The sequence below is a fragment of the Esox lucius genome, chromosome 21 (assembly GCF_011004845.1).
Source record: "Esox lucius isolate fEsoLuc1 chromosome 21, fEsoLuc1.pri, whole genome shotgun sequence".
Taxonomy (NCBI): domain Eukaryota; kingdom Metazoa; phylum Chordata; class Actinopteri; order Esociformes; family Esocidae; genus Esox; species Esox lucius.
The window spans coordinates 20,940,231-20,967,827 of record NC_047589.1 but is presented as its reverse complement, the minus strand read 5'-3'; the positions used below and the strand labels follow the sequence as shown (position 1 = coordinate 20,967,827).

At 43.9% G+C, this 27,597-nt stretch overlaps 2 protein-coding genes across 3 annotated transcripts in view; one reads left to right on the top strand and one right to left on the bottom strand.

Annotated features, from left to right (window-relative positions):
* scospondin (subcommissural organ spondin) overlaps window positions 1–7,585 on the bottom strand; it is a 74,591-nt gene extending 67,006 nt beyond the window's left edge. Inside the window, exons 1-11 of the mRNA XM_034289198.1 lie at window positions 7,532–7,585; window positions 7,289–7,384; window positions 3,275–3,484; window positions 3,036–3,118; window positions 2,673–2,843; window positions 1,613–1,836; window positions 1,415–1,517; window positions 1,070–1,228; window positions 845–930; window positions 443–568; window positions 196–352 (exon numbers count right to left, since the gene is read on the bottom strand). Coding sequence (XP_034145089.1) covers window positions 196–352; window positions 443–568; window positions 845–930; window positions 1,070–1,228; window positions 1,415–1,517; window positions 1,613–1,836; window positions 2,673–2,843; window positions 3,036–3,118; window positions 3,275–3,484; window positions 7,289–7,347 — 1,378 coding nt within the window. The 5' untranslated portion in view covers window positions 7,348–7,384; window positions 7,532–7,585. The remainder of the gene's footprint in view (window positions 1–195; window positions 353–442; window positions 569–844; window positions 931–1,069; window positions 1,229–1,414; window positions 1,518–1,612; window positions 1,837–2,672; window positions 2,844–3,035; window positions 3,119–3,274; window positions 3,485–7,288; window positions 7,385–7,531) is intronic.
* A 5,964-nt stretch (window positions 7,586–13,549) lies between these two features.
* Window positions 13,550–19,733, top strand: aoc1 (amine oxidase copper containing 1). 2 transcript variants are annotated; one of them, XM_020041803.2, is made up of 6 exons: window positions 13,550–13,759; window positions 14,969–15,076; window positions 15,619–17,169; window positions 17,692–17,980; window positions 18,170–18,302; window positions 18,648–19,733. In XM_020041803.2, the coding sequence occupies exons 1-6, from the start codon at window positions 13,582–13,584 to the stop codon at window positions 18,915–18,917; spliced, it is 2,529 nt and encodes an 842-aa protein (XP_019897362.2). In that variant the 5' UTR covers window positions 13,550–13,581; the 3' UTR covers window positions 18,918–19,733. The 2 variants fall into 2 exon arrangements, with proteins under 2 accessions (XP_019897362.2, XP_010884017.2); XM_010885715.3 differs by having other exon boundaries at window positions 13,681–13,759; window positions 14,952–15,076.
* The last annotated feature ends 7,864 nt before the right edge of the window (window positions 19,734–27,597 follow it).

The following is a 27,597-nucleotide window of genomic DNA, read 5'->3' as shown; positions in this document are numbered from 1 at the left end:
GAGTGAAACCGAGATGGAAAAGACACATAGAGAGAGACAAAGAGACAGAGAGAGAGAGAGAGAGAGGGGGAGAATGTTAACCTTAAGAGACAACGGGTAATTTCCAGTTACTTTTCAATACTGACTGCATATATGGATAGCCTGGCTGAGTTGACCCCACATGGAGGCCAGCCAGACTACTAAGGAGGTCCTTACCACACACTCCTGAGCTCCTCCAGCTGATGACCACGTGCTGCTGGGCACACTCACGGGCATAGCTGGCCAGGGTATCACAGGTGGCCGCCTCTCTCTCTCTGGTCCCCAGGCTGCAGTGCAGGTACAGACATGAGTCAACGTAGGCGACCGGCTCCACCTGCCCAGAGGAGGCAAAGTAAAGTTCTGTTGAGGGGGGACCTGTTTGAGTAACATGGAGTGACCGGTGTGCCCTGGTGGCGTTTCTTACCCTGTGGTGGCACTGGATAAAGGGGCTCTCCAGCAGCCGGTGGCACACTAACTCTGCCTCCCTGCGCAAAGCAGCGTCCCCTGTCATGTCACAGCTGTGGCCTAGCTCTGCCGCATCATCACAACCCTGAGAAACACGAAGGATCAGAGGACTACGTTACCCAGCGTGCCCAAAAAGCCGATGCTCAAGCGTTTCAAAAGGCTCGATCAAGGCTTTTCTGTATATTAAAGGCATAGTTGGGGGTTTTATCTACTTCCCAGTCAAACGGAACTGTGGACGACGGTGTTTTCTCCACATACAGTTGTAGAAGACGGTCGCATTTCAGCATCAGCAGAAAAATTATGCACTAATGTGAATCATTCAGGCAGTGCCTGAAAGTCCAGGTTGTTAGACTGTACAAACCTCAGTCTGCTGGTCAGGCACTCGCCACGAGTTCCCAAAGCTAGCAGCGTACTGAGACACAGTACCACTCATTGTGGTGAAGTCATCTGGAAGGGACACAGGAAAGGTGGTTAAAGTGTGAAAGGTTCACTGATTTAGCCCCGTGTTAACATCCTTATGATCAGTCAGGTGCATGAAGGGAAGGAGATGAGGGTGAGGCCCCTGGGTGAGTAAGTGGTCACCCACCGTCAGCGTTGCTGTTGTAGACTCCACAAAGGCCCCTGGTGGTGGCCAGGTGTTCCGTGGTGACAGTCAGGAAGACAGTGTTGCCCATGTCAAACTTCACGCGCACCCCTAGACCACTCTCCACAAACACAAAGTCTCCTAGCCAGTGGACACTCACTCCTGTACAGGGACACCACGGGGCAGAGCAGGTCATAGGTCACAGAACATTAAATACCATGAAATGAAGGATGGGGTATTACGCAATCTCGGTGAGTTTAGCTGGCAACAATTAAAAAAATATATACATAACACAGAAAAGATAAAGCAAGTGTCACATTTGTACTGACATGGGAGTGTTCGAATTACCATTTTGAAAGAGTGGCTCTCCTTTAGGTACTAACAACCCGTTTAATGTGAGATTGCTGAGGTGAACCGAGACAAGGTCTAGTCCCAGCATCATCCTCAGGGCCTGGGAGAAGAAAAAAAAAAAAAAAATTTGCTCAGAACCACACATACGCTGTCACAGCAGAGGAACCAGAACCAACCTAAAGGAAACTACGGTACCTTGCTGCAATCTCCCCGGCCGTTACAAACAGTGCTGATATACACTGCCCAGGTCCCGTCAGTAGACGAGGCTAGGATGTACGTACAGCTGCCCTGGAAATGGAAGTGCTTTCTGTCAAAGGTGCGATAGTGCGCCCCTCCCCAGCTCAGACAGGTCGCAGAGCCCTGAGGGTTCCGGGCACTCCCCAAAAGACCCCCACGAACGAGGGGAGATGACTGGGAGTCTAGGAGGCATTTGGAGATGGAGAGAGAGACTTTTGAAGGGTCGATAACATTTACAATATAAATCAGCGTGTGGGATGTAAATCAGTGTGTGACGCAGATCAATGTGTGTTTAGCAATTCAGTGTGAGGTAATTCAACGTGAGATTAATCAGTGAGAGGTCAATCTGTGTGAGGTAAATCGGTGCAAGGTTAATCTGTGTGTGATGTAAGTCGAAGTGTATGAGGTAAATCAGTATGAAGTTAATGAGTGTGTGATGTAAGTCAGAGTGTATGAGGTAAATCAGTATGAAGTTAATGAGTGTGTGATGTAAGTCAGAGTCTATCAGGTAAATCAGTATGAAGTTAATGAGTGTGTGATGTAAGTCAGAGTCTATCAGGTAAATCAGTATGAAGTTAATGAGTGTGTGATGTAAGTCAGAGTCTATCAGGTAAATCAGTATGAAGTTAATGAGTGTGTGATGTAAGTCAGAGTCTATCAGGTAAATCAGTATGAAGTTAATGAGTGTGTGATGTAAGTCACAGTCTATCAGGTAAATCAGTATGAAGTTAATGAGTGTGTGATGTAAGTCAGAGTGATGTGGGGGTGTGAGGTAAATCAGTGTGAGGTTTATAAGTATCAGGTACAGTAAATAAGTGCAAGGTTTATCAGTGTGAGGTACAGTAAATCAATGTGAGGGTTATCAGTATGAGGTACAGTAAATCAATGTGAGGTTTATCATTATGAGGTACAGAAAATCAGTGCAAGGTTTATCAGTATGAGGTACAGTAAATCAATGTGAGGTTTATCAGTATGAGGTACAGTAAATCAGTGTGTGCTATAACCATAGAGCACTGACCAGGCAACAGGGTGTATGTACAGGACAGACAGGTCTGGTCAGAAGAGTTCCTCCAGCTTAGTCCCCACTGGCTGCCACAGCACTGCTCCATGGCCATCAGAGAGGAGTTGTGCACCCCAGGGAAATCCTCACAATTCCACGTGGAGAAGCACTGACCTCGCGCACCCACCCCTGGACCACAGGGAGAGAGAGAGAGAGAGAGGGAGAATCAGACAGAATCATGAAATATGAAGGACACATAATATTCAGTTAGTACTCCCACATGCTGTAAGATGTCTACTAACTCTGTCATTTCTCAGACTAATGATAATGAACATCTCAGCGTCAATTGTGAGTAAATGGAAATACTTCACAATACGTTACCCAGTGAACAACGAGAGCCTCCCCAGCCTTCACAGCACCCTCTCATTGTCCTATTAACCTTCTGGGTCTCCATCAGGGCAGGTCTGATGGAAAACACAGAGATGGTACATTAAGTACATCACAACACGCAATGCAATGTGATTCAAAAGAAACTCATGTTACTAACGTCTTCACTTGATCATTCCTGGTATTCCTGCATGTCGTTGCATGTGTCACAGTGTGACGGATAATCTCCTCACTTGTATAAAAAGCATACAGCCTTGGGACCCAGTTGCCTGTAATACAGCGCAATGCCGTCATCTCCCCCGTGATGGTGGCGCATCCTGTCCACATCCAACCGCCAGCCATTCGTGTTGTAATGGTACACCTGGGAACAGTCCACTTCACGCTGAAGACGGGGGGAAATGATGTGTTCCACACTTTCCTCCACTCTGTGTTCACACCAGTGCCTGAGGTGATGATAAACAGTATGAAGTTGTGCATATAATATAGGTAATGGTGGTAAAACAAAAGTTAGCGGGTAAACTGATTGTGACGCCCCTTCGCCAATGGCATAATCGCCAAAGGTCAGTGTATACGGTACAATACGGCTTAGCACACATCAGTGACGCCAGATAGGACGGAAGTGTTTGTGCTAGCTTACCTGACCTCAGTGTTTTGTATTTAAACTGCATTATAAACAGCCTTAGAACTAAGACTGACAGAACACCAGTCACACCGGTGAACTTTCTGTCCATTTTCTTCTTGATTTATGTCCAGTTTCAGATACGCAAATATATTATCCACCTCGGTCAATTGCAGTGTCTGACTGTCAGACTTGGTACTGAGCAGTTATTGGACTTTCAGAGTCAGTGCAGAGCAGATATTGTACTTTCAGACACGGTACTGAGCAGATACTGGCCTGCCCGACTTGGTACAGAGTAGATATTGAGCTGTAAGACTCTGTACTGAGTAAGTATTGTAACATTTAGTTGTTCTAATCATTGTGCTGGACCTTGAGAACCCCTACAGTACTTCCTTTTATACATTTTACTAGTAAGCTTGTGGTTTCATTAGGTTTCCCCTTCTCAGGTACCCACAGCTGAACTAAAGCAAAGTACTCCCAAGTGTCCTAGTACTTTTGGGTTCAGTTGTATATCATGTAAATGTTAGCCTTTTGTGGTATTATTTGGAAGTATGGTGATTTTCATTAGGCCGATTTTACACACGTCACAGTGCAGTGAGCGGCAGCGCCACCGTGACATGCACCTTCAGTTCCCATCATTACACGCTTCCCAGACTTGTTTAGTGTTCCGTCACACCTGGTCCCTATCATCTCATTAGTATGTGTTTAAATGATTCCTCTCTGCTCCCCACATGGGTCGATCATTGTTGTTGTCGTGTTGCCATCAGTTATATGTTTCATATGTAACCAATGAGTGCGTCCATGTTGCTGCTTAAGTCAGCTCCTTTCTTTTCGTTGTTTTGGTTGTGCTCTGTGTTTGTTTATTAAAAAGCCAACATCGACCGCCTTCTGCCTGCGCCAGGCTCCTTGCCCCCGCACCACCGTGACAACACAGATATTCCATCCATCATCTTCCGCTTATCCGGGGCCGGGTCGCGGGGGCAGCAGTCTAAGCAGGGATGCCCAGACATCCCTCTCCCCAGACACTTCCTCCAGCTCTTCCGGGGGGACACCGAGGCGTTCCCAGGCCAGCCGGGAGACATAGTCCCTCCAGCGTGTCCTAGGTCTTCCCCGGGGTCTCCTCCCGGTGGGACAGGACCGGAACACCTTCCCAGGAAGGCATTCCGGAGGCATCCGAAACAGATGCCCAAGCCACCTCAGCTGACCCCTCTCGATGTGGAGGAGCAGCGGCTCTACTCTGAGCTCCTCCCAAGTGACCGAGCTTCTCACCCTATCTCTAAGGGATCGCCCGGCCACCCTGCGGAGAAAGCTCATTTCGGCCGCCTGTATCCGGGATCTTGTCCTTTCGGTCATGACCCAAAGCTCATGACCATAAGTGAGAGTAGGAACGTAGATTGACCGGTAAATCGAGAGCTTCGCCTTGCGGCTCAGCTCTTTCTTCACCACGACAGACCGATACATCGACCGCATTACTGCAGAAGCTGCACCGATCCGTCTGTCAATCTCTCGTTCCATCCTTCCCTCACTCGTGAACAGGACCCCTAGATACTTAAACTCCTCCACTTGAGGCAGGCACTCTGATTTTCATCCCCACCGCTTCACACTCGGCTGCAAACCGTCCAAGTGCATGCTGAAGGTCCTGGCTTGAAAGGGCCAACACGACAACATCATCCGCAAAGAGCAGAGACGAAATCGTGTGGTCCCCAAACCTGACACCCTCCGGCCCCTGGCTGTGCCTAGAAATTCTGTCCATAAAAATTACGAACAGAACCGGTGACAAAGGGCAGCCCTGCCGGAGTCCAACATGCACAGGGAACAAGTCTGACTTACTGCCGGCAATGCGGACCAAGCTCCTGCTTCGGTCGTACAGGGACCCGACAGCAATTAGCAAAGGACCCAGGGCCCCATATTCCCGAAACACTCTCCACAGGATGCCGTGAGGGACACAGTCGAATACCTTCTCCAAATCCACAAAACACATGTGGATTGGTTGGGCAAAATCACATGAACCCTCCATCACCCTGTAGAGGGTATAGAGCTGGTCCAGTGTTCCACGGCCTGGACGAAAACCACACTGTTCCTCCTGATTCCGAGGTTCTACTATCGGCCGTATTCTCCTCTCCAGAACCCTGGCATTGACTTTCCCGGGGAGGCTGAGAAGTGTGATTCCCCTATAGTTGGAACACACCCTCCGGTCCCCCTTCTTAAAAAGAGTGACCACCACCCCAGTCTGCCATACCAGAGGCACTGTCCCCGACTGCCACGCGATGTTGCACAGGCGTGTCAGCCAAGACAGCCCCACAACATCCAGAGACTTGAGGTACAGATATTGATGTCTGTATTGTCAGATTTCATTAGCCCCAACTAACCCCCTGGTTCAACGTATCACTGACATTACGTAGATGGCAAAACACTTTCTGCAGCTAAATAAAGACAAAATGAATGTTTACGCTAAGTAAGGCACTTTTACTTTCTCTGGCAGTTAACTAGATTCAACCCACACAGATTTTAGTTTTGAATTTAGATTTTTTAAAGACTACATTTGTACACTGCATGCCTGTTTCAGAGAGTGTCCATAAAAGTACAAATCTTTGTAATGATGACAAGTCAAAGCCCAGTAAAGAGAAGTCACGGTATAAAAATATTTTAACCAGTAGTCACATGTCAGCTCTGGACATTTCTAGAAACTCCTGGATCTTTGCACATGCAAATGACCTCTTAACACTTTTCTTTTGTCCTCCTTAAAATGTTTATAGTTACACTCAACAGGCAACCTAAAGTAAAATAGAAAAACAGTATACTTATTGTGTGTTATTTTGGAACCACATTTGTTGTACATTAGAACACTAAATAGTATTGAAATAGTTCCGTGAGTTGAAGTGGATCCATATATTTAAAGGTATTGTGTACTCACAATATTAAGTATTGTGTACTCATAATATTAAGTATTGTGTACTCATAATATAATATACTATACTCATGACTGCAGCATTTGCCATTTTTCTTGTTACAGAGACAATTGGCACATTTAGCTAAGTCATCACTTGCTATTGACTCCAATGCAATAGGAACATGTATCTAAGAGTACACTGTATCTTAAATGATCCAAAACAATCTAAACCAAGAAATGTTATGTCAGAATCTTTCTAGGTGTTGTCTTTGCATTGCTGTTTTGAGAGAGAAATCCAATGTCCCCAAAAACTTTTTTCTATACACCGGAGTATATAAATTGGGCATGACATTTTTCAGAGTTAGAGTGTGATGTTACATGAGTTGTTATTCTGTGTTGTTTTCTATGCTTTGAAACATATTCATAATGCATTTTTCCATGCAGTTGCACATTGCTGAACACTGACTGTATATTCAGTAGCCTTGTTGTTTTTTATTTTCTGTGGATCTATTCCTCAACGTTACCATTATATGTATTTTCATAAACAGAAAAAGGTGCCATTATTTATTTGGGTTCAACTAGTTATGATATTTAGGTGCCATTTCAACATGTATTCAAGGTGCTGGTTCTCAACTTGTTGAACACTAGAGTATTCCAGGTCATCCCAGAACAAGCTCTGGTGTGAAATAAACTAAGTGTGTTTATGTTCAGTCATTCTCTGTGTTGCCCAGTTCTTACCCAGTTCCCATCACCACCACCAGACGCAGTCCAAGCAGCGACACCAGCAGGGCCCTCATAGTGTTCTGTCTCTCCGCTCAGAGAGATATACTGGACCTTGAAGGGAACAGTAATATTTATGTCAAAATGTACATGCAAAGCAGGATTAATCCCCTGTCATATTGATTGATTTATTCTTAAACTGACACTGTTAGACATGGCACAGGTTACTCAAGAACAATCTTCGCAAAATTGAATACTCACCTGGATAAGTGTTTTTTTTTGGTAGAGATTGGCACTTCTTCTTAATCCTAACACGTTTTATCACAGAGTTACTTGACCAAATCAAGATGTTTCTGTTGTCTATCTTGTACTTTTCTTTCTTTCCACCCTGGGAGTATATCCTCAGTGAAGATGATCTGCAGCTTTATGGGCTGCGGGCGCCCCTGTCTCAGGGTTTTAAATGCCGGACGATTCCTGGAGACATGAGGTGCCATCTGATAAGCACCCTATTGGCTGAGAGGGCAGGAGGTCCACAGCTGGGAAGGCTGCCATTGGCCATCACATGGATGACGGTGAAACTCGGGCCCCCAGGCTGTCAAGCGGTTCAGGACGTAGCAAGAAAGGAGCTGAGGAGGAAGGGAGGTGATATAAGGGGGAAGTGGGTGACACGGAGGGGGTACAGACCGAGAGAAAGACCTCATCCATGGATGGAAGGATGTGTTTGAGTTGGTACTAATCCTATAAAGGAAGATGTTTCGGGAAGGATAGCAGGGGCGTTTATTTAATAAAGCGTGTCAATAGTCAGGCGCTAAAGGGCTTTCAGCCCAACCAATATCCTTGGCCTGACCCTCTTGACCTTCCCAAAGCAAGGAGACACAAACCCAGCTGCCACCAGTCCTGCCTGCCTGTATCGCTCTTCTGGAGATAGCCGGCCATTGGACTATGACATACAATTATGGATGCGAGTGACTTTTCGTTGCAGATTACAAAAACATAGTGCTCAGAATCAATATAACATTTTAATCGCCTGTGCAGAATTTTACTTTTTGTAATGTTAGTCCAATTGAAAGACAACAGAATACCTCAAATCCACAATTTACATGAGCAGATAACGGCACCTGAGCCTTGAGTATATAATAGACGTGTATTTATGGTTGTTAGGGTTAGCTACTGCTCTGCTAACCTGCTAGGAAAAGTCACTGCCCCTCAACCCACTGTACTGCTCAGCAGACAGTTGGTTCACCCTGAACGTGCTGAAATGCTGTTACCACAGAATCCATTGATAAGGGAGTACACACTGTATGTTAGATAAGTCATTCTCACAGTGGTAAGTAATATTTATATCAGCATTTTGTTCAGAGTTGACTTTCATTGCTATCCCTACCTGCATTACTTCAGTTTATAAGTTACTAATTTGGTATTGTTCTCAGATGGTGTCGATATTATGAAGGCCATAGATGGTTTATTGCATGCTGTGAAACACTGGAAGAAAAGAGAAACCAGAACACCGCCCTAGACCTTGTGGATCAGCAGAATGGCTTCAGTTATATACTTTCTTTATTACAGTTATGGCCCATTCCAGTCACAATAGATTTATCATTTATTCAGTCCTATGTAAACGTTTTAAGATGTCCTTATATATGCTTTTGGGAAATGACGTTATTTCACATGGAGTGCTTCCCAAAACAGGTTGTTATTGTTGACGTATTCAAGCTCAGAAGATTTGGTACTTCCCCAATGGTTTTCTTGTTAATTTTTCACCAGTCATTGTGTCGATTCCAGATCAAAGGAATTGTGATAAAGTTCTTTAGAAAAATGGTGGCCATTGAAATTATGAACTTAATGTTGTGCAATATTAGCTAGTTTGAAAAGCAATGGGCCAGATTGAAATCCATGCTGCAATGGGACATGTGCATGAGGCTGCGGCTTAGAAATATGATATTTGTCACTAGGCACAAAAGGTCCAAACAAAATTTGTCTCTGGAGAGGATATCACAACTGTTATCTGATTGTAATAGACCAATGCGTCTTTATTTTGGTAAGGGGGTGGACACTAGGCTATCCTCTCCATCAATTTGGGATTTGATGTACATTAAAATGTTTGAACTTGGTTTCCTAACATCCACACGCTGAGCCAGAGCATTTTGAGGGCCAAAAAGACTGGCTGGCTGGATGCAATACGATGTGACAGACTGTGTCTTTGACCACTACATTATTTAAATAGCGGGCGTTGTTGCACATGATATGTATGTAGAGATGTGGGGTCTGTTTAATCTTTGCATTGTCAAACCATGCTTGCCTATGGAGCAGCAAATGGAAACCTTTTGTACCCCCAACCCCACCACCAGAAAAAAATATATATAATAATAATGCACTTAAGTTTGATTTCTCTGGCACTGACTTTGCCAATTAATGGCTTTGATGAAGGTAAGTGTACTTATTATGATTGTCAGATGTTGATTTTCCAAGACATGTTAAGAGGAATGCACTTATTGTAAGTCTCTCTGGATAAGAGGGTGTGCTAAATGACTAAAATGTAAAAGTAACAATCCAAACCAACAACAGGTATAACAGGATTGCTACACTACATTTTACGCGTTAAATTTGAAAGAGATTAGTGGAAGATGACTAGCTAATAGCTTTACCGTTCCTATAATAAAAAACAATGACTCCAATCACTCCATGGCTGGTTCGTTTCTTTAGAAAACAATGACAGTTGAATAGCCAACCACTAGGCTATGTGAACCATGCAATGCAAACAGAAATCGAGGGCAATAACCTCGCCGTCGGTGCAGTTCACCCATTGCAACATACACTCACCTAAAGGATCATTAGGAACACCATACTAATACTGTGTTTGACCCCCTTTCGCCTTCAGAACTGCCTTAATTCTACGTGGCATTGATTCAACAAGGTGCTGAAAGCATTCTTTAGAAATGTTGGCCCATATTGATAGGATAGCATCTTGCAGCTGATGGAGATTTGTGGGATGCACATCCAGGGCACGAAGCTCCCGTTCAACCACATCCCAATGATGCTCTATTGGGTTGAGATCTGGTGACTGTGGGGGCCATTTCAGTACAGTGAACTCATTGTCATGTTCTAGAAACCAATTTGAAATGATTCGAGCATTGTGACATGGTGCATTATCCTGCTGGAAGTAACCATCAGAGGATGGGTACATGGTGGTCATAAAGGGATGGACATGGTCAGAAACAATGCTCAGGTAGGCCGTGGCATTTAAACCCTGCCCAATTGGCACTAAGGGGCCTAAAGTGTGCCAAGAAAACATCCCCCACACCATTACACCACCAGCACCAGCCTGCATAGTGGTAACAAGGCATGATGGATCCATGTTCTCATTCTGTTTACGTCAAATTCTGACTCTACCATCTGAATGTCTCAGTAGAAATCGAGACTCATCAGACCAGGCAATATTCTTCCAGTCTTCAACTGTCCAATTTTGGTGAGCTTGTGCAAATTGTAGCCTCTTTTTCATATTTGTAGTGGAGATGAGTGGTACCTGGTGGGTTCTTCTGTTATTGTAGCCCATCCGCCTCAAGGTTGTGCGTGTTGTGGCTTCACAAATGCTTTGCTGCATACCTCGGTTGTAACGAGTGGTTATTTCAGTCAAAGTTGCTCTTCTATCAGCTTGAATCAGTCGGCCCATTCTCCTCTGACCTCTAGCATCAACAAGGCATTTTCGCCCACAGGACTGCCGCATACTGGATGTTTTTCCCTTTTCACACCATTCTTTGTAAACCCTAGAAATGGTTGTGCGTGAAAATCCCAGTAACTGAGCAGATTGTGAAATACTCAGACCAGCCCATCTGGCACCAACAACCATGCCACACTCAAAATTGCCTAAATCACCTTTCTTTCCCATTCTGACATTCAGTTTGGAGTTCAGGAGATTGTCTTGACCAGGACCACACCCCTAAATGCATTGAAGCAACTGCCATGTGATTGGTTGATTAGATAATTGCATTAATGAGAAATTGAACAGGTGTTCCTAATAATACTTTAGGTGAGTGTAACAGTACAGTTTTATTACTATACTTACTTACTATAATGTCGCTACTGAAGCTTGTAGCCAGCGGAGTTTCAGCCTGAACAAATCCTAATGCCTAATTTGTTTGGGCCATGGTCAGGATCGCCTATTTGACAGTCCCCATCACTAACCACTACACTATTTAACAATGGATAGTCAGTCAGTCACTCAGTAAAAGACATTTGCTCTTCTTGGCCGGCTCTGCTTAAGCGGTCCAGCAAATATATTAAGTTATGTTAAATAAATTAAAATAATACAAAATTACAAGGACTGCATTGGCACTTCCATTCTAACAAACTAATGGGTCAGTAACAGGATTTGTTTTAAAGCATACTCGTAATATAAATTAAACATTATTTGATTAAAGTTTCCCCTTCATCGCATATTATAAAAATATTTAAACTGGGCTGTAAATGCAGTTCATAGTAACTTAACATTTTTGCATTTTATCGTTTAGATTTTACAGTTACTCTGAATTACTTTAAAGTTTTTCAAAGTTGATTATCTCCTGAAATGGCCATTTATTATAATAATACTGTCATGGTGCGGTGAGCAGCAGCGCCACCGTGCCATAGTTTCTCAGTTCCCATACCTCACAAACACATCCCGGACTGTCACATGTTTCCAATCTTCCACACCAGGTCCCAATTTGTATCGTTTGTATGTGTATATATGTTTCCCCTCTGCTCCCCACATTGTGGATCATTGTTGCTGTCTGGTTGTTAATCGGTGAGTGTTGTTTAATGTACTGTTGAATGTTGATTATTAAGACGCATGTTGCGCACTTTTATTTCATTCAGTCAATAGTTAGTTTCGGTTTCCGTTCGTGTTTGGTTTGTTGTTTTAATAAAACCCACGATCGAGATATATGCCTGCGCCTGGTTCCTCCAACACTACACCACGACGAGTCGTTACATAATGATCCACCACAACTGGAGCCAGCAGGCAGTCCCTCCAGAGAGGGTGTATACCTGGAGGAGCGATTGGGGGTCTGACTCCCTCTCCTCGGATGACGACGAAGCTGTCTACAAGAGTGGAGGAGGATCCCCTTGAGGAGCAAGGCTGGGGGTTGCCCCAAGACTGGTTCGGGTTGCCGCTGTGGGGTATGGACCAGTACGGAGTAGTCAAGCCCCTCACCAAAGAACAAGGGGAGCTGGTGAAGGGTCTCCTGCAGGAGGCAGGAAGGACAGGACGCAAGCGAGGCCGGAGGAAGAAGAGGGCGAGGTGCCCAACGCTCGGTCCGAGGTCCCCCCAGGAAAATTTTAGGGGGGGGCTGAGTGGGTGCCCGAGGGAAGCCCTGACGGCGCCCCCTCTATGTCCGGTGCCTCCTCGACCCTGTGCAAGCTGTAGGCTGGCCATTAGGCGCGCACCGCTTCCTGCTCCGCGGCCTTCCGCCGCCCCGGTCCCTGCGCCACGGCGCCAAGCGCCCCCTGCTGCATTGGAGCAGCAGCCAGCGCCTCCTACCTGCCAGCAGCGGTAGCCAGCGCCCCCTGCTGCATTGGAGCAGCAGGCAGCGCCCCCTACATGCCAGGAGCGGCATCCCGTGCCTCCCGAGTTCGAGGCCGAGTGGCCTCCGCCGCCGGAGGCCGAGGAGGAGTGGCCCGCACCGCCTGAGCTTGCCAGGGTTTGGCCGCCCCGGCGCCCTCTCCTGTCCCGGCCGCCCCGATGGCCGGGCCTTTGGGGGGGGGGTACTGTCATGGTGCGGTGAGCAGCAGCGCCACCGTGCCATAGTTTCTCAGTTCACATACCTCACAAACACATCCCGGACTGTCACATGTTTCCAATCTTCCACACCAGGTCCCAATTTGTATCGTTTGTATGTGTATATATGTTTCCCCTCTGCTCCCCACATTGTGGATCATTGTTGCTGTCGCTGTCATTGTTGCTGTTTGGTTGTTAATCGGTGAGTGTTTAATGTACTGTTGAATGTTGATTATTAAGACACACTTTTATTTCATTCAGTCAGTAGTTAGTTTCGTTTTCTGTTCGTGTTTGGTATGTTTGTTGTTTTAATAAAACCCACGATCGAGATATATGCCTGCGCCTGGTTCCTCCAACACTACACCACGATGAGTCGTTACAAATAAATTTTATTTTATAGCGCTTTTCTTGGACTCAAAGTCACTTTACAATGCAGGTAGATAAGAACAGAACAGAACAAAACAAACAAGACAAGATTAGACACAGGTGAGAAGGGAGGGGGGCGTGGGGCTACGGATAGGCAGAGGTGAAGAGATGGGTCTTGAGGTGGGACTGGAAGATGGTGAGGGACTCAGAGGTGCGGATCTCATGGGGGAAGGAGTTCCAGAGCCTGGGAGCTGCCCTGGAGAAGGCTCTGTTGATAAATAGGGAAAATATAACTCATAGTATGACGCCTGTTAGAAATATTCCATTACCACTAACTGCTCCTTCATTGTGGAAGTTAGGGTCTACTGAGGGTAAGTGTTTCAATAAATACAGTACAACCAAGTAAACATTACAGAGAAATTAATCATCCAGCTACAAAGCATTGGTTGGGTCTGTGTTTTTTCCATGCCCTGTGTGACTAACTTATTGGCACTGCTAGCTAAGTTCATTATGTCATACAAAACTAACATTTACATTAGCAAAATAGAGTATGTAAATACTAAATACTACACTATAAGGATGTTCACTGATAATCTTGTACTTTGGACTGAAGAAGCCAATAACATTGAGGTTTTCATATGAAGTCCACAGATTTTTATGAGGATAAACCAAAGCATAGGGTGTAGAGTAGGTGTGTTGCTAAGGAACTGTGAAAATAGTGTGCTTCCCTAGTTGTATTTCATAAAGGTACTGTATGCTTGTTAACCTGGATGTTTTTTTAATCCATTTCATGCATGTTTTTTAAATCCAGAGCCATGCAAGACAAAGTCTTGCATGGCTCTTTATGAGTTATACTGCATACTTTGAAATTTGCCATATGCTCGGCGAGGAAACAGTAGCTAGAACAAATAGACAGTAGGTAAAATGACTAGTAAACATTATCCTGGTACTATCCAAAAAATCTGCATGTGTGTAAAAATGTAATTATTATAGCAGAAATAAAAATACCCTGTTAAAACAACCTAAATAATTGTATGTGAAAAACAAATAACTCATTGAAATATGCTGTGTATGAATAAGGTAGCCAAGTACATGCAATCTGAATAATGATAACATCCCTTATAAATGAACAATGTAATAAGGATAAGCATTAATGACTGTCAAACCTGCTTAGGATGACACCGTAAAGTCATGTTTATCATAAAATCGATTCTAACTGAGGATATTACCACTTTAATCTACAAGATCAGTAACATCCCATTTCCTCATCTCTTCTTTAAAATCAATTTTCTGGTTACAGAACACAATGCACTGCCAGACCATGGATGTGAATACACGTGAAGACAAAAATGTGTAATAAACCACTTTCCTTTCCAGGGAAAACATTTGATCAGTTTTCTTTTTATTTTGTCTGGCAGCACCTTATCATCCTTATGGGATAAATCGCCCTGTACAGTACACCTGATATTTCAACACTTTTATAACTCCTGACTGGCCAATCCCCTTCTGTCGCTGCCAAAGGGAAGGTTATAAACAGCTGCTCATTGAGCCTTGTTTTTATAGGACGTCTTTTCCATTAGGAATGCGAAGGGAAGGCTGCAACTGCTTGGTTCGTGCTGGTTCTGTACAACACAGCAGGGTTGCTCACAGGGCTGGAAACAGGAGTACCCTCCGAGAGCACATCACAGGTAGGTAGATTGGTTTGTTACAAAGGCATGCATAGGCTACATTGGTCTGATTAGCAAATTTTTAATTTTTATCCCGGCGCCGCATAAAAAAATTACATAAATAGGGTAATATAAGCATGTTACAAAACTGTTAGAGCCAGGCCAGAAAAGGCTTGACTGATACGGGTTCTGTGTGCAATACCACCCGAGATGGGCTTGATAGTAATGACATAAGAGGAAAGGAAGTGTTGTTTGAAGATGAACTTTACTGTTAGAAGCATAGAGTTAACAAAAAAGCGAGTGGTAAACAAATGGAAAAGAAGAGGAAGATGAGGAAAATACAAAAAAGAAGGGGGACAGGTTCACTTTGCCAACTATGGAAAGAACAGTGGACAGTAGGGGTGGGGCAGTATCAAGATTCCAGATATTCGATGCACCTTTTTTTTCTTGTTAGCATGGCAAGTCCCAGAGGAAACTGAGCACATACAGTATATTAGTGAGTGAATGAGTTTAGCAAGTTTTTTCACAAATTCTTGGCTGCCCCCTCTCTCTACGTATCTCAGGACACATGGCCACGAGGTGCTGCTGTCTACTTGTGCTGCTGGTCACTCTGGGCACGTGCGATGGCTTACATGGGCGTGATTTGGCTCACCATGGCGCCTCTATGTTTGCCGACCTGACCCCCCGCGAAATGCATGATGTCCGGGATTACCTGCATGGCCAGCCAGAGTTGGGTCTGACTGCGTCCCAGGACAAGACCCTAAAGAAGAACAGTATCCTTCTGATGGAGCTCCATCTGCCCCGTAAGCATGAGGCCCTGAGGGCCCTGGACCGGGGTCAGGCCAAGCCCACACGCCAGGCCAGGGTGATTGTTCAGTTTGCCAACCAGGCTGAGCCCAACATCACAGAGTACATTGTGAGTCCGCTCCCTGTTCCCACTTCGTACACCAGAAAGACATTCAAAGGAGACAAGCCCATTAAGTTTGAATCACGACCCATCACGATGGCTGAGTATTCGCACATCAACGACATCTTGGAGAAGATCACTGCCAAAGCCCACAATCTCCTGTTTGAGTCCACGGGTGGATTTTCCTTCAACAACTGCACCAACCGCTGCCTGACATTCACGGACATTGCACCCCGTGGTTTGGAATCGGGTGAAAGGAGGACCTGGATCATGTTGCAGAAATTTGTGGAGGGCTACTTCATCCACCCTGTTGGCTTTGAGGTTCTGGTCAACCACAAAGACCTGGACCCTGAGCGCTGGACGGTGGAAAAGGTGTGGTACAACAGCCAGTACTTTGACACAGTGGAGGAGCTGGTGGAGCGATATGAGAAGGGAACGCTGAAAAAAGTAAAGCTTCCCGACCATGACGATGAGGACTTGTACTCCACTTACATTCCCCGTGGACACAGCAACATGCGCACCGACATCCACGGGCCCAAGCTGGTGGAGCCCCAAGGCCCTCGCTACCACATTGATGGAAACTTTGTGGAATACGCTGGCTGGTCCTTTGCCTTCCGCGTCCGGTCGTCCGCTGGTCTTCAGATCTTTGACTTGCGCTTTAACGGAGAACGGATCGCCTACGAGGTCAGTCTCCAGGAGGCAATCGCCTTTTACTCCGGCGACACCCCTGCTGCCATGCAGACCAAATACATTGATGCCGGCTGGGCAATGGGCACCGTGGACTATGAGCTGGCGCCCGGCATTGACTGTCCTGAAATTGCCACCTTTCGGGACCTGCACCATTACTATGACACGGACAAGCCAGTGCTGTTCAAGAATGCCCTGTGTGTGTTCGAGATGACCACGGGAATGCCTCTAAGGAGACACTTTAACAGCAACTTCCAAGGGGGCTACAACTTCTACGGGGGTCTGGAAAACCATGTGCTGGTGGTTCGTACCACCTCCACCGTCTATAACTACGACTACATCTGGGACTTTCTGTTCTACCAGAATGGGGTAATGGAGTCCAGGGTCAGTGCCACTGGTTACATACATGCCACATTCTTCACCCCAAACGGACTACAGTATGGCAGCAAGGTCTACAACTATGTACTGGGCAACCTTCATACGCATCTCATCCACTATAAGGTTGACCTCGATATTGCGGGTGAGTTCTGTTTTAATAATGTGTTGTTATGTCAGTCAAGATTTAGGAAACTCTGTGATTAGTGGACGGTATTCAATAAAGCTGCAAAAGTATGGCTGAAAGGACAGGCAGAAAAGTCCTATAATGTGGGTTGTTATACTTTCAGCATTGGTATAGAACGTGTTTCCAGAAATGTGTTCTAAAAAAGGTGACTATGATTCTAAAAGGCAGGAAAGCTTATTTTGGTATGATTGTTGCTCCAAGCCAAATATAATAAAAAGAGAATATGTTCTCCATTATGATGAATCATTGACAAGAAACCCCAAATAACCTTAGATATTAGCGCCATGGGTAAGTGACTCACATGAAGGAATGTCGAGTCTGTGTATAAACTAGAAAAGGCCCTAAAGAAATGTACTGATTTGTACTCATTGGTGTTTTGTATTTAAGATTTGCTGAAATTTAATTGAAATGGTCCCAAACATTCTTGACTACAACCCTGCTTGACATTGTTTATATGATCACTTTTGTCACATGGTCCAGGTCGGGAGAACAGCTTTGAGTCGATGAACCTCAAGTATGTCAATTTCACAAATCCTTGGAGCCATAAATATTCCATTGTCCAGTCCAAGCTTGTCAAGACGCAGCACCAGAAAGAACGCAGCGCCGCTTTCCGCTTCGACAAGAAGTTCCCCCGCTACGTGCACTTCTACAACCCCAACGAGAAAAACAAGTGGGGCCACCAGAGGGGCTACCGCATCCAGTACAACTCACATGCCAATAGTGTGCTGCCCCGCGGCTGGAGAGAAGAGAACGGCATCAGCTGGTCCAGGTAAGTGGAACACATGGTGAGATAAAGGGAGGGTTCAAACAAAATTGCTTCGTTTGTTGAATGTCATTGACACATGAGAAGAGATCTGAGGTGAACCTCCATTCTGTCAGACTGTTCTGAGTCAGTCTTCCTGAAGTGCAGGAGGTAATGATTTCTATTTGTGATGAGGGTTTTACTTTTACCATGAAGATATCAATTGGCCGTGACCAGACACAAGGACAGTGAGTCTACCAGCAGTAGCATCTACACTCAGAATGATCCCTGGGAACCCGTGGTGTCCTTTGAAGACTTCATCCGGAACAATGAAAACATCACCAACCAGGTGAGACATGCTGTTATTGACAATTCAAGGCATTTTCCAAGGAAAGTAGTAAATTCCCATAATAACATCAGCATTCATCCATAACGTGGACTGAATTACTGTTCAACTCTTTACGCAGGTTTGTCTGACAGAATGTTTAATAAAAAAAACATAAATTACCTAAAGCCAGATATTGTACTGGGATTTCCACCTACTGTTTTTCTGGGCCAAATTATTTTAAATACTGAGTGGTAACCTTACACTGGTGTCATTATGGCATTACACAGGCATTACTCTCTCATTTTAATTTTCTAATTGCATAATTCAATAATATACTCAACACCTTAATGAACTGACTGATTGCAGGACCTGGTTGCCTGGGTGACGGTGGGCTTCCTACACGTGCCCCACTCAGAGGACATCCCCAACACGGCAACACCAGGAAACTCGGTGGGCTTCTTCCTGCGTCCCTTCAACTTCTTTGATGAGGATCCCTCTCTGGCGTCTCGCAGTACTGTCATCGTCCGGCCGGACACAGAGGGCAAGCCCAAAGTCCAGAGGTGGACCCCGGAAGTCATAGGTCACTGTGTGACTGACAAGCCTTTCTTTTACAACGGCACATACCCAGGTGTCTGAGTGACTGGTGTGAGTGACAGGAACGACAGCAGGGTGGATTCATCCAAGCGCTAGCAAAAGTGATATTACGTTGATACCCTGCCTGTACCCGTTTAGGAATAATAAGAATGCTCTGCATTTTGTGTTGCATGATGTTTTTTTCCCTGAATGCAAATTGATCGCAACAGACTCGTGTTATGTTTTTTCATATGTATGTATCTGACATAGATGGAGTAGTATGATTGTTTTCTTTGTACTTTGGTTGTCACGCTAACTCTTTTTGTGTAAGGCTTGGGGGCCGCTGCACCCATAATCCCTTTGGGTTAGGGTCTCCATGGATTGGGTTTAGTTGCTCTGAGCATCCAGGATGCAGGATGCCGGCATCCGCCAGTGTCCTCCACGCTCCTGGATCCCAGCAGGCATGTGTGGCGGGAATGTTTTCATTGGGAAAACAACTGGGTCTAAGTTAACCAAGCAAACAAGCCGATACAGACCCACCCTGCAAACAGTCCAGGATTCACCTGCACTGTTGTCCCAGGCAACCAGTGGAACTTGAACAAAACAATGGAAATGCCATGGAAACCAATGAGGGAGAGATGCCATGGGGAGAGACACCCCCACTATATGATGTTCAAATCTATGTATTAACCTGTACTGCATTTATACAACCCACACACAGAGAATTGATGGGACAGTACGCAATCGTTCTAGAAACGATCTAGAAACACAAACGTTCGAGAACTGTTAGCGTTTCATGGTTCCTTTTCTAATACGCTTGACTATTTTTAATTTGATGCAATAAAGACAACAATAGATGAAATAACATTGAGGACAACATTTGAGAGTTTCGGGCTGCTTGGACTGAGTTGACTGTGAACAATAGCTGGCGATCTTATTCATGCTAAATTGTATACATTATTGATTGAACACATTTAGTATTTTCCATACAGTAAAATAGCTGGCGATCTTATTCATGCCAAATTGTAGACATTATTGATTGCATTCATTTAGTATTTTCCATACAGTACATAGAGCACAGCTAATTATCTGGGCAAAAAGTGGGCATTCGCTCATAAAAACACTATATTGTAGACATTATTGATTGCATTCATTTAGTATTTTCCATACAGTACATAGAGCACAGCTAATTATCTGGGCAAAAAGTGGGCATTCGCTCATAAAAACACTATATGACATTAGAATAAGTACAAATAAACATCCATACAATAAAAAGTAAACAGGACTGTGGCCTTGTCAGGTCGAGTCATCTGGACCAGTGTCTGCCACACATGTTCACTGCAGCCAGAGTGTAAATCTGGTCCAGAGCAAATCCTTGCCCCTCTATCTTTCCATGCTTTCCTGACAGAATAATGCATTCTGAGTTTTCCTCCAAATTTTCTTGATAGGTAATTGATATCTTGCAAGATGACTATATATTTTAGAAGATATCAATGACCTTTTGGACAACATAGGGACTTCTATTGTTGCACAGTGCTGTTTTTCGAGGTGGAGAAGGGATGAATTAATCAGTTGGGAGCTGGGCATGATTATCGGGTCATAATAACAAGAGGCTTAACACCACTGCTCTGATATTTGGTTCCAAGGGACCTTTAGTGAACACACAGGGCCATGCCAGTTTAAAGTCACATCTAAAGGGTAGATTATCCAACTGTACTAAAACACCGGAATTTCTAAATAACGGTAAAAGTGGGGTTTGTTTTTCCTGTTCAGGCATTGACGAAAGCGGCCGAATAAAAGCAAATCAACATCAGCGATGTGAAAAGCAGGACCAAGGAATCTGACCGACAAAGGCATTTTACAACCAGAACCAAATGAATGTGTATGCTGACATTTTACAGAGTATAGTAACAGCAGACACTGTGTGTGTAATGCAAGCAGGGGTAAACCACAGGAAAGGACCCCACCCCCACACAAAAAAAAAAATCTGGGGAGTTCAGATTATTTTAGATGAGGTCAAAAAGGAGGGGACTGTTGAGTAACTGGCATTCCTATGGTTTTCCATGGTAATGATGGCCTCTGTCATAGTCAACAAACTTTAGAGAGGAAAACAGTGTCCATACTCACAGTTGGAAACAGTCAATACTGCCAGATGACTAATTCAGGAAATCCCACAGAGTTAGTAATGGGCCAGGCCACCTGTTCCTTCCAGTTAGGGCTGGCTTGGACTGGGATGTTCCTCTGTTTTGCAACAGAATACAAAAATAGACTGCTAAAGGTGGTAAAGCGAAAAAATCTGATTTATTTGAAAAAAGAAGTATGGAACTTAGAATTCAGAGCAGAACAGAACATGATGACATGATGACAATTATACTGTAACACTCAATCAAAGGTTTACATTTGCAGCAGAAGGGTTATTTAACAAATGCTCATTTTCAAAGGGACTTCAAGTGATGCCTACATTTTTTTTTTTATGTTTTAGCTCAGTGCCATATTTTATCCCTGAAGCACAAAGATTAACAACACTACATGACACCCAGCATAGATGAGCATAGCCATCATATGAGATTCCCTGGTGAGGATTAACCGACTGTACTACCTGATAAATACTAAAACAAAATGCAGACTTTGTGATATATGGTGGTGCAGTGGTCGAAGACACTACCTCTGGCGCACATGTACCACTGCAGCATTGGGTTTGAATCCAGCCAACTGATATTTCAGCTAAACACCCTCCTCCGAAAACATAAAAACAATGTGTGAATTGTGAGATCATATTGACCAGTTTACTGCTTTGAGACCAAGTTAATGTTTGACTCAATATGAGGCTTTAGAGTGATAGACCATCTGGGAAGAACACAAACATTCGTTCCTTTAGACAAAGGGCTGAAAAGGTTTCCTTAGGTTGATGCTCAGTGATCTAAATTACATAGCCACGATCAAGTGTTTTTAACAACAGATTAACCCAAAATGTTTCTAAGATAACAAAAAAAAAAATATCAGAATAGATCATTGATGGAAAGTAAATATCTGTTTGATTCTTATATTGGGAAAATGTACAATTTGTAATCCTTTGCTTCCAGGTCAAAAACAATACCGTCAAAACATACGATTGATGAAAAGTAAATATCTGTTTGACTAGTATTTTTGAGAAGATGTAAGTAATTACTGCCATCTAGCGGTTAGAAGAGAAATTACTCTCATTTCTGCCTTTACTACACTGTATTCCACGAACAATACACAAATGTAAATAAATAGTCCATAAATCACATCTTAAATGTTTACTGCCATGGGTACAGATTATTGGACACACTTTCTCCACACTAGTCAAAAGACACATCCATCAAGTGAGCACACTTACACCTAGACTCTACTTCCCTAATGGGTTTGTTTGGTTCACACCTTCAAAGCTCAGTTATAAAGTGTACGTTTTATGACTCTAGCGCTGTTGCTGATTCAGCTGGAGACTGGAAAGAACGAATTTCCTCCGGACTCAAAATTGCTCCAGAAATAGATCTTTCTTCCCTTCGCCTTGCACAGGAAGCCAGCCTGAAACGGACTTAGTCCTGACGCTTTCATCTTCCATCGTGGAGTGTGTGTGATGTACAGCCATTCTTTGAGGAAATTTGAAGTAGCGGAGAACACACTTAATAAGCCCCCATATTGTGTTCAACGTGCAGTATACACCTGCTTGATATAACAACCAATAGCAAAGAAGATTGAAGGGTAATATAATTGGCCATTTAACGATTCTCACTGTGATTGTTCAAATGGTTGAAACTCATTTCCCAGTCATATCATTTCCTATGTTCTTTAAGAACCACTGGATCACAAGGGGAAACATAAGAATCTCGTTCTCATAATACTTCGGGGTTGAGTCAAAGCCTAGAATAGGAGTCTGGTTCCTGTTTATTGAAGTCACACACTGTATCTGTCAATATGACTCACATACAATTCCCACATGTCAGAATGGCGAGTGACAGTTAATACAGACATTGGTAACATATCCTAATGGAAACCATGCAGCATCAGTCAACACCCTATTAAGACATTAGCCAGTGACACATGCCTCCACAAGTGTGGAGATCTGATAAAAATAGACCTGGGACGTCTCCTTGAATTGAAATTGAGGGATGTTTTATCATGGTTCCATAAACCTGCCTTAGAGGACATGTTCCAGCAAAAATGTGATTTGCCCGATTTCTACAGGATATTTTCAAAGTATGAGGTTAAAATAGGACTCACACACTGTCAGCAATTTCATAATGCCTTCTTTTATAAGAGTTTTGGAAAATACATGTTCAAGAGAGATCAAACTTTTAGCCTACTTTGTCACAAACAATATCTGATTGTAGGACCAATTACCTTTCATCTGGGTATGAAGACTCTTGACCATCATATCAATCAATCAGTATTTAAATATCTTTTACATTTTTCCCCCTAGCATATAAATGGTCACCTAAGGTACATTGGAGTATGTTCCTTTCAATAAGGGCACAGTAATTATTAAACAATGAATTTTAAACATCTGATTTAACAAAGTTATAATTCAAATACTTCACTAAGGTTTATTGCCATAACCTTATACCATTTTGAAGTTAATGAACTTACAGAGTCTTTGTGAACCATATAAGAGGTCAAACCATGGGACTAGCAAATGAGAAACACTTCTGAGACTGAAGGCACAGTAAACGGCTAATCTACCATTTATGCAATTCTAGTTTCTTATGGGACCATTAAAAGTGTGTATACTTTATTCAAACCAGGGAGGAAAACATGTTCATGTTATCATGAATCCCAAAACAACATCCTTGTCTATTTTCTGATGGTACTGTGACAGAGAATGTTGAGGCAAAGAATCTGAATCGAAAAAAGACTGTCAGGCAAGTGACAAAAATTCCTCCTTTAAATGCCTATACTAAACTGCAGTCTGTATAAGTAAACATTGCCATGACATATTTATTTCGAAAGCAGCGACAGACACATTTCTCTCAATCATCTGTTCTGCATGTTTCAGACTGATTAACATTCAAACGTGTGAGGGTAGAACTCAGGGGTCTTATGCTGTGTCCAGACAGGGATCCCTACGTACAGTGGGGCTGCCAGGCCTGTCTTTCTCCCCTGGTATGTCAACCATCCCATTCCTCATTGTCAATCTCTGAAAATAACCCGGAGCAGCTGCCTGAGACAAAGCCTGAGAGACAACCAGCCAGGCGGGGTCCAATCCACTTCACAGGTCGGAAAACAAAATTAAACACCCGCTAACTGATACGAGAGTTTATTTAGCCAGTGAACAACTATTATGTGACAAATTATTTTACATTTTCTAAATGATATTAATGTCATTGCTTTAGACGAATGTCAACGGATGTCAGTTATAGAACTGGATGTCAATGGATGTCAGTTATAGAATTGGATGTCAATGGATGTCAGTTATAGAATTGGATGTCAATGGATGTCAGTTATAGGACTGGATGTCAACGGATGTCAGGTATAGAACTGGATGTCAACGGATGTCAGTTATAGACCTGGATGTCAGTTATAGAACTGGATGTCAATGGATGTCAGTTATAGAACTGGATGTCAACGGATGTCAGGTATAGAACTGGATGTCAGTTACAGAATTGGATGTCAGGTATAGAACTGGATGTCAGGTATAGAACTGGATGTCAGTTATAGAACTGGATGTCAATGGATGTCAGTTATAGAACTGGATGTCAGGTATAGAACTGGATGTCAGTTACAGAATTGGATGTCAGGTATAGAACTGGATGTCAGTTATAGAACTGGATGTCAATGTATGTCAGTTATCGGTCAATGAAATGACGATGACCACTATTAGAACTATTGTAATTATAAAAACTGTTTTCATACATGCAGTTTCTTTTGAAAACATACTGTTCCCCGTCGATTGCTCCTGACTGCATGTGCTGCCATATAAACAGAATGATGCTGCTGCAGGGAGGGGCTTGTTTGACACAACACCTTTAGCATCTCATTGGTCACCCGGTTACACGGCACTAACAGTGCCAGCCCCAGTGAGTCATAAAACCTCCCACACATCGTATGCAAACAGAGCCAGCGCTTGGCATTCATTCCCCCAGGGGTGACGATGACAGCCAGGGGGCATGCATATCAGTGAATTCTGAAACACAGAGAAGAGTTGAGTACTATTCCCACCATGTCTAACAGTTGTTTTTCATCCATATTCCAGTTCCAGGCCTCTCTTCATTGTGAGCGGGGCAGTCAGCATGGAGTTTGGGGGGGAAAAGGCCACCCTGACCATTCTGCTGCTGTCGGTGTGGTTGATACTGACGGGGCTGTCGGTGGTGGTGGTATGGTTGTTACTGATGGTGCTGCCGGTGGTGCTGTGGTTGTTACTGATGGTGCGGCTGGTGGTGGTGTGGTTTACTGACGGGGCTGTTGGTGGTGGTGTGGTTGTTACTGCCGGTGGTGGTGGTGTGGTTTACTGACGGGGCTGTCGGTGGTGGTGTGGTTTTTACTGACGGGGCTGTCGGTGGTGGTGTGGTTTTTACTGACGAGGCTGTCGGTGGTGGTGTGGTTGTTACTGTCGGTGCTGCCAGTGGTGGTGGTTGTTACTGATGGTGCTGCTGGTGGTGGTGGGGGTTGTTACTGACGGTGCTGCTGCCGGTGGGGGTGATGTGGTTGTTGCTGCTGGTGGTGTTGGTGGTGTGGTTGTTACTGTCGGTGCTGCCAGTGGTGGTGGTTGTTACTGACGGTGCTGTTGCCGGCGGTGGTGGGGATATGGTTGTTGCTGACAGTGCTGCTGATGGCGCTCCAGCCGAAAGGACCCTGTTCACTCACGTTTAATGAACCCAAAAATGGAGATGACCACTCATGCATTTACACGGCCAGTCAACAAAGCTACTGGAGTCAACAAGCAACATGATACATGGATGCACTCAGCTACACTAACACAGCCCTGTACACGGACACACGTACACACACGTCCCCAATGAATGGAAAACACTCCAGGGATCCAGTTACAGATACCATCTGCAGGACCAACCTCTGGCCTGACAATCAGACTCCCAACATCAGCAGGCCCAAGAGGAAGCACCACAGCAGGGTTAAGGTGGACCATGGTGTGGCTGGGAGAGACGAAGCACCAAGATAAAGGTGCCTTTTGTTCTACACAACTGACACACATTTCAGCATAATTTCTGAATAAATTTAAACCAAATGTGATCACATACTGTTCACCTAGTTATACAAAAAACACTAGATAAATTGCAGACAGAGATCTTGCATTTCAAGCAAGGCATTAATCAGCCAACAATTTAAAACCACTCACTCCTCTTCAATAGGGAAAAAAACGCTGGGTTAAATACATCCTCAAGCATCTAATAATCCCCTCTAAGAGACTGGCAAGAAGGGCAGGAAGTTCTTGATTTCTGTCTCGGTTTCTGTCTAGTCACTATGGTAACAGCCTTGGGAGAGCACTAGTGTCAAGAGAAAATTAGGATGATGCAGGCAGCCAAAGTAGCCAGCCAGCAGTCCCTATGTTATTACAGTCGGTGGCCACTTGGTTTGGAGCCGTCGTTAGACAAAACAAGATTTCATTCTGTATTTTACGGCTTACCCAGAAAAAAGAATCACAGCGACCACAACAAAACATACTGTCTAAAGAGGCTTATGAACCATCTGATGTAGAAATGAAAATCACCCGGCAGAAGAGGACTGCCTATCCCTTCTCTCTAGGATTCCTCCGAGATTACGACCCCACTAGAGAGTTTTTCCTAGCCAATGTGGATACATTTTTGTTTTGCATGTCCTTTGTGCTTTGGGCTGGGTATCTTTAGATGCATTTTGTGACTACTGCTGATGTAAAAAATAATTTATAAAATTGTATTTAATAGATTGCCAAATCATGCATCCCAAAATACAACAACCTATATATACACAATCTATTTTCATCTCACCTATTCTATCTTGTATGCTAGGTTGCCTCTGTAATTGCCTTCTTCATTTGGCCCTGGAGTCCATCCACTCATTAAGACAAAGGGTTGAATTCAGGTTTGACTGGTAAGCCTATGCATCCTGTATACTTCCTTGCATAGCTTTGTCATAAGCTAATGTGTTTCAGTTTCACAATATGTATTTCACACTTAGAATTGATCATTAGGATGTACCTGGGGGCTTCGAATCCTTCGAATGCCGATTTTCCGATAGCATCACATCACTATACAGCTTTAATTGCGTTGGTAATCGGTTTACACTAACAATAAGACATCGTCGTCTTTTGCGGTACACTGTACTGACAATATATCCAGGCACTCTGCGATATCTTGTGCCTATAAGAGCTTTAAATAAACCACAACAAAAAACAAGGAAAACAAAATACAACCTGAAGTGAAAACAGAAACGGTGGGTGACTTAAAAACGAAGACCTACACTAAGACAAAAGTAATAAAGTAAATCTGAGGAAGTAAAACAACGTTAAAGGTACTCTGTCTGAGTTGTGGGTGGATAAACAAGATTAGATTCAAACAGATCTATTTCAGAAATTTTAATTACATGCCTCAGCATTCTACCTCCAAGTGGTCTACTGGAAGTTATCCAAAATGTCAAAAGTATACACTACAGTTACTCAAAAGCCCCAGGTTATGTTCATTATCGAAACTGTTTACGGTCTGTGAACAAAACTAAAGTAAATTCAGGTATAATCACTCCCTTTTCGTCCAGTTTTCTTCAATTTTAGAAACGTTTAGCAACAAAACCG